This window comes from Salmo trutta, chromosome 26, assembly GCF_901001165.1.
Source record: "Salmo trutta chromosome 26, fSalTru1.1, whole genome shotgun sequence".
NCBI classification, from domain to species: domain Eukaryota; kingdom Metazoa; phylum Chordata; class Actinopteri; order Salmoniformes; family Salmonidae; genus Salmo; species Salmo trutta.
The window spans coordinates 5585139-5608815 of NC_042982.1; the positions used below are offsets into that span (position 1 = coordinate 5585139).

At 44.9% G+C, this 23677-nt stretch overlaps 1 protein-coding gene and 1 pseudogene across 3 annotated transcripts; both read right to left on the reverse strand.

Moving 5' to 3' along the window:
* Positions 1 to 1251: 1251 nt before the first annotated feature.
* nherf4a (NHERF family PDZ scaffold protein 4a) lies at positions 1252 to 17159 on the reverse strand. Of its 3 annotated transcripts, none has more exons than XM_029714492.1 (12): positions 17036 to 17138; positions 16337 to 16440; positions 15641 to 15823; positions 15427 to 15488; positions 15041 to 15252; positions 14521 to 14725; positions 3879 to 4015; positions 3450 to 3657; positions 2934 to 3130; positions 2457 to 2675; positions 1952 to 2176; positions 1252 to 1812 (listed from the first exon to the last, which is right to left on the reverse strand). In XM_029714492.1, the coding sequence occupies exons 3-12, from the start codon at positions 15652 to 15654 to the stop codon at positions 1780 to 1782; spliced, it is 1512 nt and encodes a 503-aa protein (XP_029570352.1). In that variant the 5' UTR covers positions 15655 to 15823; positions 16337 to 16440; positions 17036 to 17138; the 3' UTR covers positions 1252 to 1779. The 3 variants fall into 3 exon arrangements, with proteins under 3 accessions (XP_029570352.1, XP_029570351.1, XP_029570350.1); XM_029714491.1 differs by having other exon boundaries at positions 16333 to 16440; XM_029714490.1 differs by lacking the exon at positions 16337 to 16440 and having other exon boundaries at positions 17036 to 17159.
* A 711-nt stretch (positions 17160 to 17870) lies between these two features.
* Positions 17871 to 22468, reverse strand: LOC115162778 (NLR family member X1-like; annotated as a pseudogene).
* Positions 22469 to 23677: the final 1209 nt, after the last annotated feature.

A 23677-nucleotide genomic window follows, 5' to 3' on the forward strand; every position in this document is an offset into this window, starting at 1 on the left:
TTCACCCAGCCTGATACCACAAACGCGTCGGCCAAAGGCATGGATCCACTTTCTCCACTAATCGTACTCCCACTGTGCTAGTCAACCTGGGAATTTTCTCGGAAGCCTTCGCCTCACCTGATGACGCAGGTTCTTTCTCCTCACTTTTGTCAGGATCAATTTCAAGTTCACTATCCGTCGACGGCTCAGGGTCTTCTGGCGCATAACATGTATTTTTCTGTCCTGTACTTGACCCAAAGGAGAAAGTACTCTGTATTTTACAGTCGGTTCGGGTTTGCCCTTCTTTCTGTCTCGATTCTTCTCGCCATCCACCCTCTTCCTCGCCCGGTCCTCCGACATGATGTCTTCCATCTCCTTGTGAGACATCAGGAAACTCACTATCAAGCTTCCTGCTGCTGTCATGCTCCCTTAAGAAACCCGTCCACGTTCGCATACGCTGAGTCATTCACCACGAAGCTACTGCACTATCCAGGGGTTTATTTCAATAGTCTAAATAGGTTTCCTCTCTGCGTATCCTTGTCTGGACTGATAAAGTAGGCCTCAACTAAATATAGGGTAAACTTAACCTAAGCTAAACCTCAAAATGTAGGTCATTGTTGAGTACTGAGATGTACACTATGGGGAATCGACATAGTTTAAAGATGCTTTGTCTCCTCTTCTGTTATCCTTCATTTGCACTGATCTGAAAAAATCTGGACAAGTTCCTTGGTAGGTTTCCATATATCTTCTCAGATCACTGCAGCAGAAATAGTGACGATGAGGAAATGGCAGGCTGGTGAGCTTGAATAGCACTCAATGCATGAGTGCGACCTTAGTGATTGCATGACCTCGTCAAGAGGTTAAGACCTCTCTTGGTGTAATGGTAAAGGTGTCGAAGGAATCCATGTTAGGAATTTGTTTTAATATGAAATTCTGCAAAGGCTAAAGTAGGTCTGGTGCGTGCACTGTAGATACTCACTGAATCTCCTTCCACCTTTACCCATCAGAATTCAGCTTGTAATGGACGTTTTATCATTTTGTGTTGTTTGATGACACAAACAAGGATCAACACAGTACAAGTACGAACATGTAAATACTCAAAATAAACAAGACATAATTTTGTCTATAATTGCATAGCTATATACTGTAGATTGAACGAGTTTTATGCAATTGTATGCCTCGTCAAGTGCTTGGTGACAGATCTTTAAACTTTGTGCACCTCCTTGAATCATCACATACAATAATGATCATAGATTCTCAACTGAGCCTCACTGATGTTTTTCCCATTTTATTTTGTTTATCCTGATTTCACCTTAGAATAAACCTGAACTTCATTATCCCATCATATACACATGAGATATTAATAATTGCATCAGTGTGCAATCTACTCTGCAAATCCTCCTTTGCAAGAAGCAGGTCATAGCATAGCTCTATTGGCACAGTCCTGACAAAGAGGACATGTGAGATTGGGAGATGTAGAGTGAAGGGATTAAATCCTCAATTTCAGATGGAAGCAGACTCCCCATGGTAGTGCCCCCAATGGCACCCTTTCCCCCCCATAGGGCCCTGGTCAAAAGTAGTGCACTATATAGGGAATATGATGCCATTTAGGACACAGCGCAGGCCATGCATCTATTTCAGCCCTTCTCTTTCAGGTTGCATTTAGAAGTAGAGGGAATAGCTTCATTGATTTCATCCTGCAGCTGTTTTTTGTTGATGCTGTGCCAGTGCCAGATCCTCTGTTAGGTGTGATGCCTAATGTTGTCTTCATAACGACTTGGGTCACTTCTCAGCATTCCATCACAAGAAAGCATCATTCGTTTTCTCTGAAACCTGCAACGTATTAGATGAATAAGTATTATTTACCTCAATCTGTCGTATTAATATTTGTATCTGTGTGTGTGTGTGTGTGTGTGTGTGTGTGTGTGTGTGTGTGTGTGTGTGTGTGTGCATGCGTGTGAGTGTTCCTCACCTGAGTGCTGTGGAGTATGACTCCAGGAGTGATTGGAAGCCCACTATGTTTGAGTCTCTCATACCCTGACCTCTCCACAACCAGTAATTTCAAAGACATCTCGCTCTTCTTTATCAGCATCACAACGTCCTCAAAGTACTCATTCTCTACATTCTGGCCATTCACCTCCACAACTACATCCCCTTCCCACAGTCCAGCCCTATGTCCTGAGCCCTTTACCACCACCTGGAGGACAAAAGAAAACTGTAACCGTGCCACTCATTTCTCATACAAACCATCTTAACACCTGCCTTCCTCATTATAGCAATGCATGTAGAAAACAACACAGCAGATCAATATCGGAAACTTTTGATTGATGATAGCTGTTACTCATTAGCACAACTATGATTGGGGATGTTTCAAATAGCCTATTTATGTCAGGAAACATAATGATAGAGATTACAACAAATAAATGAGCGAGAGATAGATGATAAGGGTGTTATGTTGTTGACGTTCGAAGGAATACCTGGCCTATGAAAGTTCCTGGCTCATGTTGAACACAGCCCAGATTAAACCCAAAGCCTGATTCTTCTCTCTCGAGGACACAGAGTCTTGGACAAGGAAGTGAGCCATGCTCGTTCTTACTCAGCCCATCCTGAATCTCAGTGCAAGGGGACTGTGTCTTCCTCATCCTCTCTCCTTCTGGCAGACTGTCCTCATGGAATAGCAGGGGAGATAGACCCAACTGCAGTAGGGAACAGAATAGACTGTTTTTGACTGGGAAGGTATTTTTAGTTGACATAATTCTTAGACAATCTTGTATTTGGTGTCAGCATTGATCTCAGCAACATCTTAACATAATCATCATCTTACTGTAATTTCCTCGTGAGGTTAAATAAAATAAAATCCAGGATCCTACTAACTACAGGATCAATATTCGAACACCAGAACTCGCATAACTCCTAATTTCCAAACTGCACATGACCTCCGTCCGCTTACACACCTGTGTGTAGAAGTCTCTTCCGTGTATGGATATGGTGGTGAGGCTAACCCGGTTGCCACTCTTCCTCACTGTCCTGACAATATCCTCATGCTCCATAGACTCTGAAGGCTGGCCATTGACCGCCAGCAGCAAGTCTCCATCCTGCATACCAGCCTCTTCTGCTGGACTCCCCACATCCACCTCACGGAGTAGGTTAGCTGGAATCAACAACAAACAATTCAGCTCAGCCAGCAGGTATAATGTTTATTACTTGTTATAAGCATGTATGAGTCTTTCTAATGTCCTATTACAAGGTTTGTAATGTGTGTAGTATGTCTTTCTGTGCAGTACATTTTCTACGGACTTAAAATGACTTATTTAGTTAGGATCACTGAGAGATGATAATAAGATATTATAAGGTGGTCATAGTAGGTGCTTGTAACATGGTCATGCATGCTTACGACAAATGGAAGTTTCTAGCAAAAAAAGTGTATTGTTAGATGATGTGTGTGTACTGTATGTGTGCATCATTCTCACCAATACGCCCCCCTGAAGTCAACCTCTCTTGTCGTAATAAGAAGCCGTATCCATCTGACCCCTGGACCAGATGCATCGTTGTGGGTCTGTGCGGCAGGTTGTGAGAGCCGGCCATGATAGGCAAGATGGGCAGTTTCCGTCGGATGTAGCTCGCTTCACTTTCTCTGTCGATCACTAGGACGGTCACATGGACGCTACATTTCTTCACCTGAGCAGTACACAGAGATAAACTTGAGGGAGAAGTGAGGGACATGCTTGCTCGTGCACACACACACACACACACACACACACACACACACACACACACACACACACACAGAGAGAGACATACTAAGACACATACAGAGACACACACAGAGACACACACACATCTGCCATGTGAGTTTGCTTACCAAGAGCAGTTCCGAGAAGGAGGGTCTGTATGCTTACCATTTTACTGATAGCTGAATGGGTGAGCGTTGATACCATGGCACCGTTGATCCACACCAGTCTATCTCCGCTACGCACCCCTGCCCTCGTTGCAGGACCCTCACTTACTGTGCTCAACATGTATTGACCCTTCTGACCTGGAGAGATTAAAAACAGACACAAACAAACATCTCCACAGAGATCCTCTATTCGGTAATCAAATCTTATTTGTCACATATGCTGAATACAATAGGTGTAGACTCTACCGTGTAATGCTTACTTACGAGCTCTTTACCAACAAAGCAGAGTTAAAAAGTATGTAAAATAACAATAACGAGGCTATGTACAAGGTACCGAGTCAATGTGCAGGGGTACGAGGTAGTTGAGGTAATTATGTTCGTGTAGGTAGGGGTAAAAGTGACAGGGCAATAAGGATAGATAATAAACAAAGTAGAAGCAGTGTTTGTGAAAGTGTGTCTATGTGTGAGTGTACAGTATGTGTGTGGCGTCAATATGCATGTGTGTGTTCTGTGTGTGTTGGCGTATGTACAGTGCCTTCAGAAATATATTCAGACCCCTTGACTTTTTCCAAATTTTGTTAGGTTCCAGCCTTATTCTAAAATTGATTAAATTGTTTTTTTCACTCATCAATCTACACACAATACCCCATAATGACAAAGAAAAAACAGGTTTAGACATTTTTGCTAATTTAAATTAAAAAAAATATATATATATTACATTTACATAAGTATTCAGACCCTTTACTCAGTATTATGTTGCAGTACCTTTGACAGCTATTACAGCCTCAAGTCTTCTTGGGTATGACACTACAAGCTTGGCACACCTGTATTTGGAGAGTTTCTCCCATTCTTCTCTGCAGATCATCTCAACCTCTCTCAGGTTGGATGAGGAGCGTTGCTGCACAGATATTTTCAGGTCTCTCCAGAGATGTTTGATCAGGTTCAAGCCCGGGCTCAGGCTAGGCCACTCAAGGATATTCAGAGACTTGTCCCGAAGCCACTCCTGTGTTGTCTTGAGTGGTCCTGAGTGCTCTGGAGCAGGTTTTCATCAAGGATCTCTTTGTACTTTGCTCCGTTCATCTTTGCCTCGATCCTGACTAGTTTCCCAGTCCCTGCCGCTGAAAAACATCCCCACAGCATGATTCTGCCACCACCATGCTTCACCGTAGGGATGGTCTAAGGTTTCCTCCATATGTGACGCTTGGCATTCAGGCCAAAGAGTTCAATCTTGGTTTCATCAGACCAGAGAATCTTGTTTCTCATGGTCTGAGAGTCTTTAGGTGCCTTTTGGCAAATTCCAAGCGGGCTGTCATGTGCCTTTTACTGAGAAGTGGCTTCCGTCTGGCCACTCTACCATAAAGGCCTGATTGGTGGAGTGCTGCAGAGATGGTTGTCCTTCTGGAAGTTTCTCCCATCTCCACAGAGGAACTCTGGAGCTCTGTCAGAGTAGCCATTGGGTCCTCGGTCACCTCCCTGACCAAGGCCCTTCTCCCCCGATTGCTCAGTTTGGCCGGGCGGCCAACTCTAGGAAGAGTCTTGGTGGTTCCAAACTTCTTCCATTTAAGAATGATGGAGGCCACTGTGTTCTTGGGGACCTTCAATGCTGCAGAAATGTTTGGTACCCTTCCCCAGATTTGTGCCTCGACACAATCCTGTCTCTATCACGTTTTAGGGAAGACCCAGATGCAGACAGTGTCGAAGTAACCAAAGTTTATTACTAGAACAGGGGGCTAGTACGACAGGTCAAGGGCAAAACGACAGGTCAAGGGCAAGCAGAGGTCGGTAATCCAGATCAGAGTCCAAACGGTACAGAATGGCAGGCAGTCTCAGGGTCAGGGCAGGCAGAACAGGAGACAAAGGGATGTGAGACATGGGTTTGATTCTAGACACATGAAAAGTTGGATGTATACGGAGGGTACGGGGCAACAGAAGACGAACAGCAGAGGGGCTAATGACCTTGTAGATGGGGAAAGGGCCGATGCACTTGTTTACGTGCTGCTGTGTGTTTATTTTGCTACTTTATTGCTGACGTTACTTTGCTACCTGACAACTTTACGTTTTTACGTTCTAATTTTTGATAACCATTTAATATTTTTATTTTTTCCCCTCACTCTACTTTTTTCATTCAACTTTTTCACCTCGGACGCTTTATCTGGACATGGTTCTACAGGACTTCCACTAGCCGAAGCTAAGTAGTAATATTAACATTATGCCATCTAATTGCAGTTGCTGTACTCATAATATACAGGAGAACTATCCGCTTATGGTGAGGATAGCCGTGCTGCAAGCCCAGCTTCAGACGCAATCATTTGGCAAGGGTCATTTAAGTGTAGGAAAGGATGAAACAGCATCTGTGCCACCAATAAGTACAGATAGTAGTATAAATCCCCTCGCACGGTCCCCGCAGCCGGACAATTTTCTCATGGCTTCTAGAAGAAAATGCTGTCGGAATGCTCAACCGGTGTCGCTCATTCAGCCGACAGAAACTTTCAACCGGTTCTTCCCATTAAGCAACGAGTCAGAGTCAGAGGCTGAGCCTTCTCTGGTCTCTCCTCCACCTGTTACGTGGTCTGAGCCGCCGAAGCCTCCCACAATTAGCTCTGACAAATTGAAAACCCTAGTCATTGGCGACTCCATTACCTGCAGTATTAGACTTAAAAATAATAATCCAGCGATCATACATTGTTTACCAGGGTGCAGGGCTACTGAAGTAAAGGCTAATCTGAAAATTGTGCTGGCTAAGGCTAAAACTGGCGAGGGTAGAGGGTATAGTGATATTGTTATCCACGTCAGCACCAACGATGTTAGGATGAAACAGTCAGAGGTCACCAAGTGCAACATAACTTCAGCGTTCAAATCAGCTAGAAAGATGTGTCGGCATTGAATAATTATCTCTGAAACATGGCGTAAGCCTGAAGAATATACTATGTTAAATGAGGCCTCTCCTCCTGGTTACACTAGTGACCATATACCTGCATATCCTGCAAAGGCGGAGGTGTTGCTAACATTTACGATAGTAAATTTAAATTTACAAAGCTTTTAGTCATGAAATCTATGCAGCCTACACAATCACTTTTTATAGCTACTGTTTACAGGCCTCCTGGGTCGTATACAGCGTTCCTCACTGAGTTCCCTGAATTCCTATCGGACCTTGTTGTCATGGCAGATAATATCCACATTTTTTATGACTTTAATATTCACATGGAAAAGTCCACAAACCCACTCCAAAAGGCTTTCAGAGCCATCATCCAGTCAGTGGGTTTTGTTCAACATGTCTCTGGACCTACTCACTACCACAGTCACATTCTGGACCTAGTTTTGTCCTGTGGAATAAATATTGTGGTTCTTAATGTTTTTCCTCGTAATCCTGGTCTATCGGACCACCATTTTATTATGTTTGCAATCGCAACAAATAATCTGCTAAGAACTCAACCAAGGATCATCAAAAGCCGTGCTTTAAATTCTCGGACAACCCAAAGATTCATAGATGCCCTTCCAGAATCTCTCCACCTACCCAAGGACGTCAGAGTACAAAAATCGGTTAACCACCTAACTGAGGAACTACATTTAATATCCTAGATGCAGTCGCAGCCCTAAAAAAAAAACAACTGTCATAAGAAACTAGCTCCCTGGTATACAGAAAATACCAGAGCCCTGAAGCAAGCTTCCAAAAAATTGGAATGGAAATGGTGCTCCACCAAACTTGAAGTCTTCCGACTAGCTTGGAAAGACAGTACTGTGCGATATCGAAGAGCCCTCACTGCTGCTCAATCATCCTATTTTTCCAACTTTATTGAGGAGAATAAGAACAATCCAACATTTTATTTTTGATACTGTAGCAAAGCTAACTAAAAAGGAGCATTCCCCAAGAGAGGATGGCTTTCACTTCAGCAGTGATAAATTCATGAACTTCTTTCACGAAAATATCATGATCATTTAGAAAGCAAATTACGGACTTCTCTTTAAATCTGCGTATTCCTCCAAAGCTCAGTTGTCCTGAGTCTGCACAACAATGCCAAGACCTAGGATCAAGGGAGACACTGAAGTTTTTTAATCCTATATCTCCTGAGACATTAATGAAAATAGAAATGGTCTCTAAACCTTCACTGCCTTCCTGAAGACAATGTATACGAAATGCTTCAGTCTTGTTTTAGACCCCATCATAGCACTGAGACTGCACTTGAAGGTGGTAAATTACCTTTAATTGGCGTCAGACCAAGGCTCTGCATCTGTCCTCGTGCTCCTAGACCTTAGTGCTGCTTTTGACACCATCGATCACCACATTCTTTTGGAGAGATTGGAAACCCAAATTGGTCTACACGGACAAGTTCTGGCCTGGTTTAGATCTTATCTGTCGGAAAGATATCAGTTTGTCTCTGTGAATAGTTTGTCCTCTGACAAATCAACTGTACATTTTGGTGTTCCTCAAGGTTCCGTTTTAGGACCACTATTGTTTTCACTATATATTTTACCTCTTGGGGATGTCATTCGGAAACATAATGTTAACTTTCACAGCTATGCGGATGATACACAGCTGTATATTTCGATGAAACATGGTGAAGCCCCAAAATTGCCTTAGCTGGAAGCCTGTGTTACAGACATAAGGAAGTGGATGGCGGCAAATGTTTTACTTTTAAACTTGGACAAAACAGAGATGCTTGTTCTAGGTCCCAAGAAACAAAGAGATCTTCTGTTGGATCTGACAATTAATCTGATGGTTGTACAGTTGTCTCAAATAAAACTGTGTAGAACCTCAGCGTTACTCTGAACCCTGATCTCTCTTTTGACGAACGTATCAAGACTATTTCAAGGACAGCTTTTTTCCATCTGTGTAACATTGCAAAAATCAGAAACATTTTGTCCAAAAATAATGCTGAAATGTTAATCCATGCTTTTGTCACTTCTACATTAGACTACTGCAATGCTCTAGTTTCCGGCTACTCGGATAAAGCATTAAAACTTCAGTTAGTGCTAAACACAGCTGATAGAATCTTGACTAGAACCAAAAAATGTGATCATATTACTCCAGTGCTAGCCTCTCTACGCTGGCTTCCTGTTAAGACTAGGGCTGATTTCAAGGTTTTACTGCTAACCTACAAAGCATTACATGCGCTTGCGCCTACCTATCCCTCCGATTTGGTCCTGCCGTGCATACCTACATGTAGGCTATGGTCACAAGACGCAGGCCTCCTTATTGTCCCTAGAATTTCTAAGCAAACAGCTGGAGGCAGGGCTTTCTCCTATAGAGCTCCATTTTTATGGAATGGTCTGCCTACCCATGTGAGAGATGCAGACTCGGTCTCAACCTTTAAGTCTTTATTGAAGACTAATCTCTTCAGTAGGTCCTATGATTGAGAGTAGTCTGGCCCAGGGGTGTGAAGGTGAACGGAAAGACACTGGAGCGACGAACCGCCCTTGCTCTCTCTGCCTAGCCGGTTCCCCTCCCTCCACCGGGATTCTCTGCCTCTAACCCTATTACGGGGGCTGAGTCACTGGCTTACTGGTGCTTTTCCATTCCGTCCCTAGCAGGGGTGCATCACTTGAGTGGGTTGAGTCACTGACGTGTCTTCCTGTCCGGATTGGCGCCCCCTCGGGTTTGTGCCGTGGGGGAGATCTTCGTGGGCTATACTCAGCCTTGTTTCAGGGTAGTAAGTTGGTGGTTGAAGATATCCCTCTGGTGGTGTGGGGGCTGTGCTTTGGCAAAGTGGGTGGGCTTATATCCTGCTTAGTTGGCCCTGTCCAGGGGTATCGTCACATGGGGCCACAGTGCCTCCTGACCCTTCCTGTCTCAGCCTCCAGTATTTATGCTGCAGTAGTTTGTGTCAGCGGGCTAGGGTCAGTCTGTTATATCTGGAGTATTTCTCCTGTCTTGCCCGATGTCCTGTGTGAATTTAAGCATGCTCCCTCTAATTCTCTCCCTCTGTACACTCCCTGCAGTGATGATGTAACCCAGGAAGGAGATGTGGAGTGATGGAATTTTCACTTCTCTGCTTTCACAAAAAGCTGGTTCTCCAGGAGGCGTTGGAGAACCTGTCAGATGTGGAGCACGTGTTCTTGGCCGGAGCGGGAGAAGATGAGGAAGTCGTCGAGGTAGACGAAGATGAACCGGATCAACATGTTGCGGAGAACATCCTTAACCTCTTGGCATTCCGCTAGGATAGGGGGCGCTAAAGCGATTTTTGAAAAAATTTGTGCCCATTTTAAACGGCCTCCTACTCAAACTCAGAAGCTAGGATATGCATATAATTAATACTTGTGGATAGAAAACACCCTAAACACCCACAGTTTCTAAAACTGTTTGAATGGTGTCTGTGAGTATAACAGAACTCATATGGCAGTCAAAACCCCGAGACCGATCGTAACAGGATGTGGAATTCTGAATTGTGGACTCAACTTCACATCTTTGCCTATTAATCACACCGTGAGCTATGGTTCATTGAGCACTTCCTATTGCTTCCACTAGATGTCCCCAGTCTTTACAAAGTGATTTGAGCCTTCTACTGTGGAAACTGAATGAATGAGACGCTGTTGAAATTGGTCACATGAGGAGGGCCATCACCATTATGACGCCGGCGGCCCTGTCTACCCTCCCCTTTCGAAACGTTTTGAAACACAATACAATCGTCCCCCTCGAATCTTATTGGCTCTCTTGTTGAAACAGGCCCTGAAGATTTATGTTATACAACGTTTGACATGTTTGAACGAACCTAAATGGGAAAAAAATGCTTTTTGTCGAAATAGCTGTCCCGCGCCCGACGGAGCATTTGGATCAGCCTTCAGACGCGTGAACAACAACAAGCTAATTGAACATAAAGGATGAACTTTTTTGAACGAAAATACATTTGTTGTGGACCTGGGATTCCTGGAAGTGCTTTCTGATGAAGACAACCAAAGGTAAGGGATTATTGACAATAGTATACAAGACTAGATGTGATATGCGATTGTTCCAAGATGGCGGAGACCTGTATTTACTAGGTAATTTTCTGAGTATCGCATCCCCTTTTATCGCAAAGTGTGATTACCCAGTAAAGTTATTTTTAAATCTGGTATTACAGGTGCTTTCAAGAGATATTCATCTATAAATCTTAGAATGACAATATTACATTTTAAAAATGTTTTTGAACAGTAATTGAGTAAATTGTAGCACTGTTTCACCGGATGCATTTGAGGGAAAATAGTTAGTCAACGTTACGTGCCGATGTAAAATGCTGTTTTTATATCTAAATATGAACTTTATCGAACAAAAGAATGCATGCATTGTGTAACATGATGTCCTAGGTGTGTCATCTGATGAAGTTTGTAAAAGGTTAGTGCTGCATTTAGCTGTTTTTTGGTTATTTGTGATGCATGTGGTTGGTCGGAAAATGGCTATGTGGCTACTTTTACGATATACTCCTCTAACATAATCTAATGTTTTGCTTTTGCTGTAAAGCCTTTTTGAAATTGGACCACGTGGTTCGATTCAGGAGAGGTGTATCTATAAAACGATATAATTTGAAGAAAAAAAATGGAAAAAAAAAATTATTACATTTTGTTATGCTAATGGCGATAGGATTGTTCGCTGGATGTCCGTCCCGGCCGCACAGGGGTTAACCAGAGCCTGGAACACAGCTGGGGCATTGGTAAGGCCAAAATGCATGAGCAGATACTCATAGTGACCACTGGTTGTGTTGAAGGCAGTCTTCCACTCATCCCCTTCCCGTATCCGCACCAGGTGGTAGGTGTTCCATAGGTCCAGCTTGGAGAACATGGTGGCCCCCTGGAGAGGCTTTGAAAGCCGAGGAGATGAGTGGTAGCAGGTAGTGGTTCTTCACCGTGATGTCGTTGAGGCCCCGGTAGTCAATGCACGGGCGCCGGGTTTTGTCCTTCTTCTCCACAAAGAAGAACCCTGCAACGGTGGGGGAGGCAGAAGGACAGATGAACCCTGCAGCTAGGGAATCCTCAATGTATGTCTCCATAGCCTTGGTCTCCGTCCTCGGGGCGGAGTGGTGCCTGGGAGAAGGTCAATCCCACATGCATAGGGTCGGTGCGGTGGAAGTAAAATGGCCGAGCCTTACTGAACACCTCCCGGAGGTCCTGGTACTCCGCGGGAATGGCGGAGAGGTCAGGAACAACTTCCAAGCCCCCAGAAAGACTTCCCGGGGCAGGCTGCGCTGACTTCAGGCATTGAGCATGGCACAAGCAGTCCAGTCTATGATGGGATTGTGTCACTGGAGCCAAGAGAATCCCAATACCACAGGAACCTGAGGAGACTTAATGAGCAGAAATTGGATCATCTCGCTGTGGTTCGCTGACACACGTAGGTTGATGGGAGTGGAATTGTGGGTAACCCGGCCTATAGAGCACCCGTTTACTGCTCTAACGTCCATGGGAATGGAGAGGGGCTGCAGCAAAATGGCATGAAAAGGTGGTGCGAGTACGGGGAGAGTAAAAGTTTTCCGTATGGCCCACCAGAGTGCTCGCTCCTACCGGTGAGCTTGGTCTTTTAGTGGACAGGTGGAGACAAAATTACCAGTAGTCCTGCAATACAGGCAACTCTTAGTGTGAAGCCTGTATAGCCGTTCGGCTGGAGACAGCCTAGCTCTGCCTAGTTGCATTGGCTCGGGAAGAGGTGAATCGGCAGACTTCGGAGACTCTCGGGGGAACTCAGGTAGCCTTGGGTTCTCTCGGTAACGGAGCCGTCGGGGACTTCCAGGATGCCTCGGAGGCGCAGTGGAATCTCCTCTCCTCTCCTTTCTTCATTCCCGTAGTCGCCCATCGATCCGAATGGTCAAGGCCATGAGCAAGTCAAGATCCGTTGGTAGTTCCCGGGCTGCAAGCTCATCCTTTACTTCCTCCGAAACTCTGTGCAGGAACATGTCGAACAGTGCTTCCAGGTTCCAGGCACTCTCAGCTGCCAACGTGCAGAAATCCACCGCATAGTCTGCCACCACACTGCGGGAGTCCGAAGCTGGAGTAACTTCCAGGCAGCCTCTCTCCCGGACAACGGAGCATCGAAAACTTTCTTTACCTCCATCACAAACTCCTCCAGACTGAAGCATACGGCCGCCTGTTGTTCCCATACTGCCATTGCCCAGGCGAGAGCCCTCGCAGACATTAGAGTGACGAGGTACGCTATCTTAGAGCGGGCCGAGGGGAAGAAGGAGGGCTGCAATTCGATGATGAGGGAACACTGAGCGAGAAATGCCCGACACGTGCTCGACTCTCCATCGAAGCATTCCGGGGGAGGTAAGCAGATTTCCCGGTAAACCGGGGTGGCCCGGGGAGGCGTTGCTGGTAACAGCCAGGTTACTGAGGGGCTGGGAGATTACCATCATGGAAGGCTGCCTAACGGACAGTCTGTGGAATTGCTCCAGCAATGTGTTCAACGCTCGGTCATGGCGTTCGGCCAAGGTCTGGAACCCTTCCATAAGACCACAAAGCAACTCCTCATGCCTTCCAATGGTGGCTCCTTGGGAGGAGATGGTGTTGTGGAACTGGTCCGAGTTTGCTGGGTCAGTCATGGCCAGTTCCTACTATCACGTTTTAGGGAAGACCCAGATGCAGACAGTGTCGAAGTAACAAAAGTTTATTACTAGAACAGGGGGCAGGCAAAACGACAGGTCAAAGGCAGGCAAAGGTCGGTAATCCAGATCAGAGTCCCCTAAGGTACAGAACGGCAGGCAGTCTCAGGGTTACAGCAGGCAGAGGTCAATAATTCAGTGTGATGTGACAAGGTACAGAACAGCAGGCAGGCTTAGGGTCAGGGCAGGCAGAACGGTCAAAACTGGGAAAACTAGAAAACAGGAACTAGAAACAGACAGGAGCAAGGGGGAAAACACGGGTAGGCTTGACAAACAAAACGAACTGGGAACAGACAAACAGAGAACACAGGTATAAATACACTGGGGATAATGGGGAAGATAGGCGACACCTGGAGGGGGGTGGAGACAAGCACAAAGACAGGTGAAACAGATCAGGGGGTGGCAGCCTCAGATCTCTACGGACAATTCCGACCTCATGGTTTCGTTTTTGCTCTGACATGCACTGTCAACTGTGGGACCTTATATAGACAGGTGTGTGCCTTTCCAAATGATGTCCAATCAATAGAATTTACCACAGGTGGACTCCAATCTAGTTGTAGAATAGGAGAACCCTTTTTGGTTCCAGGTAGAACCCTTTACACAGAGGGTTCACCATGGAACCCAAAAGGGTTCTACCTGGAACAAAAAAGGGTTCTACCTGGAACCAAAAAGGGTTCTCCTATGGGGATAGCCGAAGAAACCTTTTGGAACCCTATTTTCTAAGAGCGTAGTCAAGATGCTCTCAATGGTGCAGCTCAGGGCCAATGCCAAATATTTTCAGTCTCATAATCATACTATACAGGCCTTAACATTTACATTAACTCTGCACAAGATTTTGATATTGAAAAGATGAGAAAGATGCCAGAGTTTGATTGAGTGGCAAACAACGCATCATCTCTCGACCGTCTCTCGACTAACCCTAAATCAACCTAGGTTGATAACCTGGGTTCAATTCCACAGTCCGCCATTTCTCAAATTTGACTCCACGCTTATCTGTCTTCCCGTCTCCCCCGCTCTCCTTCCTACTGTTTAGCAAATCATCTGCCAAAAAAGATTACGGAATGAATAACTCATAACTACCTTCAATGGGGATGATGCTGATTCCCAGACCTAAGACAGGGTCTCTGGTGATGTGACACAGCCTGGGCCGGGAACACGTCTCCCCTCGGTAAGCCCTGGTCAGAGCCTGAAGGTCCAGTCCCTGGGCCAGCGCCTCCTTATACTCCTCCCCCTTCAGAACCAGCAGGAACAGCTGCAGCCCACACGCCTGGATCTTCTGCACCACCTGTCAATCAAAGAAGAACATGCTGCAGCTAAGAAACAAAGACTCTGTTTAGACCAAGTAGGTAAGCCTTGTCCGAGCCAGAATGGCTCATAGGGCAGGAGCCTGTTTATGTAGTGTGTGGCAGCTTTATGTGCAGAGGACACTGTCGGAGACATTGTAAGAGAAGAGGTTCTCTCAGATCTCTTAAAGTCTGGTTCTGACCCACATGTGATGAAGCCGACCCGCATTACATACAGAACTCACATCTGTGTGCCAAAGCTTTAAGAAACGTGTGCACAGTGATTCCACTGGCATAACGGTACGTCTGGTTCTCACCCTGGGGAACTCCATGTTGTCGACAAAGTCCTCGTTGACCTCCAGCACACGGTCCCCGTCCCTGAGCCCACTGAGCGCTGCAGGACTCCACGGATCCACCTGGCGGACAACATAGCCCCGGCAGCTCCTCTCCATACGCAAATTGAAGCCAAAACTCTGGCCCTCTTTGCACTTTATCTGGCACAGGCGGGGTACCGGACTGGGGTCTGGCTCTGGAGGGCAAGACAAAACACTGCCATTGACATAGCATGGGCATTGTGTGTGGATACCTAAAGAAGTCAGGCTTATCTTGATTACTATGATTGATGAACTCCTGTTAGTCAGACCATCTTCCATGCGTTGGGAAATGATGGATGATTTTGGATGCGTTCATTCTCAAACCTTACCAGGGTCGTCTGAGATGACCAAGGCTGGATTGTCGATCCCCTCTTTCGGATTGAAGGTGAATCTTTGAGTAAGGAAAATAAAAAGGTGAAAGTTTAAACATGAATTGGCTTTAAGGATGTGTGTTAAGGACATATTCGCTAATGTCCTATTTTGTATTATGACAATTGTCTCTAGTCCAATTCACAGCCATCAAAACAAACAAAAAGAACTTACCTTGGAAATTCCATTGCATCCTCAAGACCTAGAATGACAGAAAAAAGAAAAATCCCTCAAGTTTGTTTTCTCTGCAGTAATGATTCCAGGAATGACCTTCTCCCTGTGGCTGTGTGTCCTTGGTCCAAACATCCAGGTTACTCATCTCCAAAGGAAATCCAATGCCTTCAGAAAGTATTCAGCCTGTAACACAACAACATGTGGAATAAGTCAAGGGGTATGAATACTTTCTGAAGGCACTGTATGTTCCCCAGGCCCTGTCTGGACACAATCAAAGGTGATCATTAGCTCAAAGATTTAACATCTCTCCAGCATCCAGCCCTTCTATTCTTCTATGTTGAGCCGTACAGTAAATGTCCTTACAGATTACTTTGATGAATGAATCGTGAGAGAAAGACTTGTGACCCGTGTCACAGCATAGCATTTGATAGGCACAGTCAAGTCATTCATTACTTATTACTGTAACGTCATTCTAAGGTTTGGCTTCGTCTTTCATCATGAATATCCTAACCTGGCCTAATGACTAACATTAGGATGAGGAGGATACTCACTCTCACGCCCCAGCATGCCAGTCCTTATACAAGCATTTCTCATTTGTTTACGGAATTCATCCCTTCCCCTCCTGCTCGACTGTTGCGCACACACACACACACACACACACACACAGACAGACAGACAGAGACGACACATACCCACATTCAACCTCTTGGCAAGGAGAGGTCTGTGCAGGCTGTCAGGTTGTTAGTGGTGATATCTGCAGTGTCATGTTCCCAGCTATCTGCTGACTGTCATTATTCTTGCTGTGGAGGGACCGGACAGCTTTTATCACAGGGCTTTTATTAAAGGAATGCTGCCTTTTTTCATTCTCTATTATAGGTGGACCTAGAAAGGACTGCCCATGTTGTCTGTTGACTATCAACATGTTTATTTTGGATTCAGCAGTCAATGTAGGCTAGCATATTCATGTATGCTGAGGGGGTAGCAGTTAACAATTCATTATTCACCCCCAAAAAAACACAAAAATGTACAATACAGTCTTCATTTTCATTTTAGAATCAAACTTGTTACTTTGTAGCACTGTCACACAACACAGAAGGCTACCTTTAATCGCCAATGACTAAACACACTTTAGAACACACTCACACACTCACAAGGCTTCTGTAATGTACAATGCTATTTGAATATACAAATCTCATATTGTGTACTCGTTCGATTTCTAAAGCAAGACCAGCCTAGTGAATTGGAGAAGCATGTCTGTGTCTTGATATAGAAAACAGATAACATGCTGCTTAATGTTTGGAGACTGGTCTTGAGAAAGGCCTTGCGCCAAAACGTATACATTGAACATTATATCCTCTTGTCCTTGTGTCTAGACGTAGAAAAACAGACTCTTACCTGTCGTGTACCTCATGGCTGCTGTCTGTCCTTGTGTCTGGACGTCCTTCTGGCTGCCCGAGGTTGTGTGGAGGTGCAAGGTACACAGCAGATTGGGACGTTAAGATTCCTCTGTTATGTCAGCATTTGAGACGGTAACTCCTTCTTCCTCCACCATAACACTAGGCCTCCTAGGCTTAATGTTTAGCTAACCTATGACCAGACCTGGTAACCCATCACAACACTAAACACTCCCCAGGTTTCTTAGATAAGTGTTACCATAAAATGGTTTACGAGCTTTAACAACTTTAAGCTGATAACCAACAATTTGACAATATTGACTACACTGTTAAGGCCACTGGGGGTCATGAGTGCTACACTGCAGGTGAAAGAATGGTTCAAAACTTTGGTGGTTGATTAATGGCACAATGAGACTAAAACAGCAATGAGCCTATCTGGAAATTCTATGAGGATCTAGGTTAGCGCTCTGGTTTCAATGTGTTGGTGTGGGGACCTCGAGTAGATCACTGTCCATTCTAAACATGATGTAGTTCATTTCAAAATAGACATGCTGTAATGATATTGATTTGGAAGTTCATGGGTGTTCATGGGGGGGGGGGGGGGGGCGTAAGCAAATGAGGTTTGATGACACACCACAGCACAGCCTACACTGAAACCTACTTGAATATCTCTCTTAAACACCAACAGACATACTCAAGCAAAAAACAGGGATAAAATACAAAATACTACAAATTTGGAACACAGAGTACACAAGGAGGCCCAAAACAAATATTCCTACTTGCATAATAGGGTATGCGAACACCTTCCTACGTAGGCTTGAAAAGGACACTTTCAGTTTCACACCATTAATATATGTTATTCAATCAATTTTGCATAGATTTGTCTTTCCCACTTCTCACATGCTAAAATTCTTCAAGGCTATGGATATGTGGGCTTATGCTATGGTTGAAAGTGGAAGACTTTGTAAATACTGAATACCGCACATTGAACATACAGTACATCATGGATCATGTTAAAATCCCCAAACATTGCTTTTCCATTATTTGGCACTCTCATCAGTCCCTGTCGGGATCTTCTTCAGTAGCATCTGCAGGGTCTGCCTGACGCCGTTCTCCACCCTGCGGAAGTGCATCTTTTCCCAGAAGCTTGGCGCCTGCTGCCTGCCCCACTCCAGGTCTCGGTGGAAGATCTGCAGCTGTTCCCAGACGAGTTCCCGTTCCCAGGACGAGGCGTCAGCACCTTCACGCGCCGCCTCGTGCCTCCCTGCTCCAGTGGGATTTCTCGCATGTACAGGGACTGCTTCCCCACGTTGCTGAGAGGATTCAGGTACAAGATGTGGGACACAATGGAATTAATGTATACACATAACCTACATATAGACACATTCTTGTGGTTATTCTTATTGTGTTACTTAGGATTATTACTTTTTATTTTAGCCTACCTGGTAAATATTTTCTTCTTGAACTGCACTGTTGGTTAAGGGCTTGTATTCAGCACACGTGACAAATAAAGTTTGATTTGATTCAAACACCACTTCATACAAAGACGATATATAATAAGTGCATGATGAAAAGAAAATAGCCCAAATAAAATACTAAAGAAACCATAGTGGTCGAGTCACATAAGTTCTTTTTTTTTTTAAAGGGGTCTGCAGCTGTTGGCCCACGAGCAAAATCTGGCCCCCACAGAATAATTGTATGACCCGCCTAATCCCATATAATGTAATTCCAGGACATGTTGATACAGTGCTGATTAGCTTACTGCACAGTGTGGATGCTTGGGTGCTCACTGCAGGCGTCCACCAAAGTCAGAGCAGCATTGTCCCCGATGTTGTTGTAGGCCACTTTGAGCTCCTGCGGGCCAGTGTGCTGGTTGAGCCTCTCGGCAAGCTCGCAGGCCCCTTGCCGTATGCATCAGGGACAGCAGCCTGAGAGACTGGTTCCCTGGCAGGGAGTCCAGCAGACAGCGAGCCCCGGCTACAGAGGGACAGTCACAGGGCACTGTATCAGCATTCAGACAGGACAAGTAGAGACTGGTTGGAGCAGCATGTTATCTGTTAGTTAGACATTAGACCAACCCTCATTTGGACAATGTGGGTGTTCTATATACAGTAAATATCTTATTTGAAGTGTAAAGTGAGCAAGTTCTGAAATGAGAGAAATTGCCCCTTTCTGACCAAAGCAAATTAATAAATAAGGCAATATTTATTTAAAGCTTTAGTTATACTTAAGTTGTAAATTCCATTGACGGGTCAATATTATTATTACCAATATCTACCTTTTGAGCCATAGAAAAGGCAATAAGGCCATAAACCTGGTAAAGAGTCAACCTCTTACTGTAGAGATCTAATAGTACTGTTGGGGTCAAGTAGTATATCTTTCAGGAGAATGCAGGACTCAGGACCCAGGCTATTAAACTGGAGACAACAGAGAAAAAAGCATACACAGCTATCACAAACACACGCCCACACACGTGTTAGCCTGCAAACCACGAACCTCCAGGTACTGTCAATCGAACAACAATAAAATATTTTAAAAAACACAGATTACACTCCTTTTAAATTTGTGAAATCCAGATTAAAAACTTGAACACAGATTAAACTCCATGTTGCAGGTCTTGATGAAGTAACACCATGCTTTTTTTACAACCACAACCAAAGAGCAGGCCAGGCTCAATAACCTGATAACACTAAAATAGATATCGCACACCCTGATCTGTTTCACCTGTCTTTGTGCTTGTCTCCACCCCCCTCCAGGTGTCACCTATCTTCCCCATTATCCCTAGTAAATTTATACCTGTGTTCTCTGTTTGTCTGTTGTCAGTTTGTTTTGTTTCGTGAAACCTACCAGCAGCTGTTCCCCTGCTCCTGTCGGTTCTTGCTCCTCTTTTCTAGTCCTTCCTGGTTTTGACCTTTCTGCCTGCCCTGAGCCTGCTTGCAGTTCTATACCTTGCACCACCTCACTGGATTATTGACCTCTGCCTGCCCTGACCATGAGACTGCCTGCTGTTTTGGACATTGTGCACCCTGTCTGGATTACTGACCTCTGCTTGACTTTGACCTGTCGTTTGCCTGCCCCTGTACCAGAAAATCGACACTGTCTGCATCTGGGTCATACCTGAAACCTGATAGATATCAAAGATTATATTATGGCTAATAAAGTCTCCCTTTACTCCCAATGCTCTTTCCTTTCGATACTCAGCAATAGCATCAGAATATTATGTTTTCAATGCCCACAGGGAGTACACTTTTTACGCAGCAAGTCAAACACATTTAGGCTATAATGTCAAACCTACCATGAATGAATCCATGAATGATACTGGATGGATCAAGTCAGGACCTGATATGTCACTTGGCATTTAATGATTTTAAGGCCTCCTTTGCAAACATTAATTAGCAATACAAACCAAAAGCAGCAAATATTGCTGCATGTTTGTACACCTCTCAGTAAATAGAGGATTTGGAGTGTTACTGATAAGGCTTTGGGCCACCTTAGATTTACCATCTGTATTCTGAAAATTATAACATAACTCAATCGCGTGAACAGTGGGTATATGTAACTTAGTAGGTAAAAATACACTACTAATATGATGTTTTTACTGTGGTAAGTAGTGACTGTTACCATGGACAGATACAAGAGGTCAAGCTTGTGAGTTGGTGAGAATCCTATTTCCCAAGCTCCTAACAAAAAAAGTTGACTTGACTAAAGCCCCACACATCGAGCCTTCTCTTACTTGAGGTTGAGGGTGTGGCAGAAGGCGGGTCACAGAATGGTCAGCAGGTCGTTGGTCAGATGACAGGAAAAAGGTCCAGCTCCTCCAGGTGGTACCTCAAGAGTATACAGGCGAGCACAGAGCTCAGGACGAAGCACTTGAGGGGTGTCATGCGCAAGGGGGACAGCTTGATGCTGCGGATGGAGAGCAGGACCTCTGCCTTGAGCCTGGGATTCTGGTACTCGTAGAGGAGCACCAGCAGGACCATGAGCTCCTCAGAGGGCTGCCACTTCACAATCTCCGCTGCCAGGTGCTTCTTGAGGTTCCGTGTGATCTGAGCCACCATGGTGCTCTTGATGCTGCAGCCCAGTTGCTCCAGCAGAACCCGGTTCCCGTAGTGAAGCAGGCCGCCCATGAAGATGGGGTAGAGCTTGAAGGACCGGCTGTCCAGGCACTCCTGGGGCTGGGGCCGTGAACTCCCGGCAGGCTTTGCTGTACTTGGTCCAGCATGTCCTTGTTGAAGCTGTCCTCTGTGTGGAACATCTCTGCTACCAGGGTGCGGGCGATGTGGCCCTTGCTGTGGCTGCTGATCTTCTCAAACAGGCTTGGAAAGAGCTTGAGCAGGTTGAAGACAGCGAAGACCCTGAGGGGGATGAACTTGGAGATGATGCTGATGAGGGTGTTGACGTCTTCGCCCACTTGTCCGATGGCCACGGCCACCTCTTTGCTCAGCTTCTCCAGAGCGGTCTTGTTCTCACGAGGACGGTGTACAGAGCAGACAGGTACTCTTGCATGTCGAGAATGGCAAACACATAGTGCTTCTCCTTTTCAACAACCTCTGACCCTTTGGTCTCGACGCAGGGCACCAGAAAGAAGTCGAGAACTTCAGTGCGGAACACGGCCAGCTGACGCAGTTCCTTCTGTTTTGGTCTTACCCCCCAACAAAATGTTTCAGTTCCTCTTTGGCGAAGGAAATGCGCTTTTTGTTGACTCCTTCAAAGTCCAGTTTGCCCACAGTGCTGACCACAGAGCATCAACAAGTTCTGCTGCTCGAGAGAAGATACATTTCCACCCATGTCCAGCACCTCCCCTCCAACGTTGAGCCTCAGGAAGCTGGTATAGATACCAGTTAGCGTACTTATGGGTGCCTGGACGTTGGTGAAATGTAAAAGTGGAGGATGGCACAAGTCAGCCAGCAATAAGAATGTAAAAAGTGATAAAGCAGCTCGATGAGGGACTGGGCCTCCTGGTTTCTTGGCTTCTCTCCAATCTGTTGCAGCAGTCGGCTTGTGAGGTATGCTCGCTGGCGATCTGTGTCATTGAAGCCACATCTCTGCGTAGCATTTCACATACTTCGTAGGGATGTGGGTCAAGGGCAGACAACCTGGTGGTGACCAAAATACTGGCCTAAAAAAATTGTAGTTAAATTATCAACACATATACATTTCTAAAAATGTTTCATCAAAACTTACTGGGGTTGGAAAAAGACTAGAACCAGTCTAGAACCAGCTTCCACACTACCGGGCTCTTCCCTGACCCAACCGCCCCGTACAGCAGCATGTTAAAGCCCTGCTCCCTGCCTCCTTGTTGAGTGGGCTCAAAGAGCTGCTCCGAGGTGACCGAGGCACTCTGAGGGGCCTGGGATGCCTTGAGGAGGGCGGTGATTAAGGGCCCTTTCCTCTCCTCTGGCTTCCTCTCCAGGATGAGTGGCTCCACGTGCATGGCCTCTGCTCTTACTTTTTGTTGCTTTTTAATACCTGTCTGTTAATTGCATACTTATTTTCCTTATAGTTACCCTGAAATAATGCCTGGTATGTGATGTGACGTGTGACGTGTGATAATGCCTGGTATGTGATGAAGAAAATGTGTGGTTGAATTTATTCCGCCACTAGCTAGGTTTCCATCCAATATTGCGACAGATTTATATGCGAAATACTCTAGAATCCGCATTGAAGAACATATGCGCATTCTCCCATCAGTGGTGTGTTTCCACCAAATTACTTTTTGCAGATACAAATCAGTGCGTGATGACCTAATGCACACAAAATGTATTTTCAACTCTACAGTTGTGTCACAAAAACTGTTGCGTTAAATAGCAAATGTGCCTGCTTTGGTCTGGCACGTAATTTTTCAGGAATATAATTACATTTCAGTAAAAATGTAAGAACTCCCAACTTATTAAACACATTGTTTGGAATGAAATACCATATTGATTCTGTATTGACCAAACATCTTTTCAACCAATTGATCTTGAAAGTGTTATTTATGTCAACAAAATCCAATACTTCTTCAGATCGTTTATTTGAGAGGACTGACTTTTTTAGTTTGTGAGACTTATTTTCCAGAGGAAGTCAAGGAAGGTCTTGTTGATATCTTTACAGGTAGAGGGATTTACAAATAAAGATGAGGGGTACCCAAAGCGAAACAGTCCCTCTGCCTTGGACCGAAGTACTCTCCCAAGTATAGAAAGATCATTATTAAATATATTCTTGGTTTTCTTCATTTTCATATGTTGTCTGACTAAGTGGTTTTTTTGACAGATGTATTCCTAAACATTTAACACAGTCCTTTACAGGAATATTTTCTATTTCTTTATCATCAGAGTCATTCAGTTTTAACCCAGATGCAATAGAGAATGCAGTGATAGCATTAAGGGAATGGGCGACCTGGTCTTTATCTTTAAAAAAAAAAAAGTAGTAACGTCAGCCAGTTGTGAAATGTTGATTTCTCTGTTAAAAATGGATACGCCATGCAGATTTGCATTATATCTAGAGATAGAAGTTCCACAACCAAAATTAGTAAAAAGGGTGAAATTGTGCCTCCCTGTCGTACACTTCTGTTGATACTGAATCTTTTGGACGTGTTAAGGTTTAGTAACACAGAACTATTTATATCTTTGTAAAACATGCAAATGACTTTGATAGCATTTTC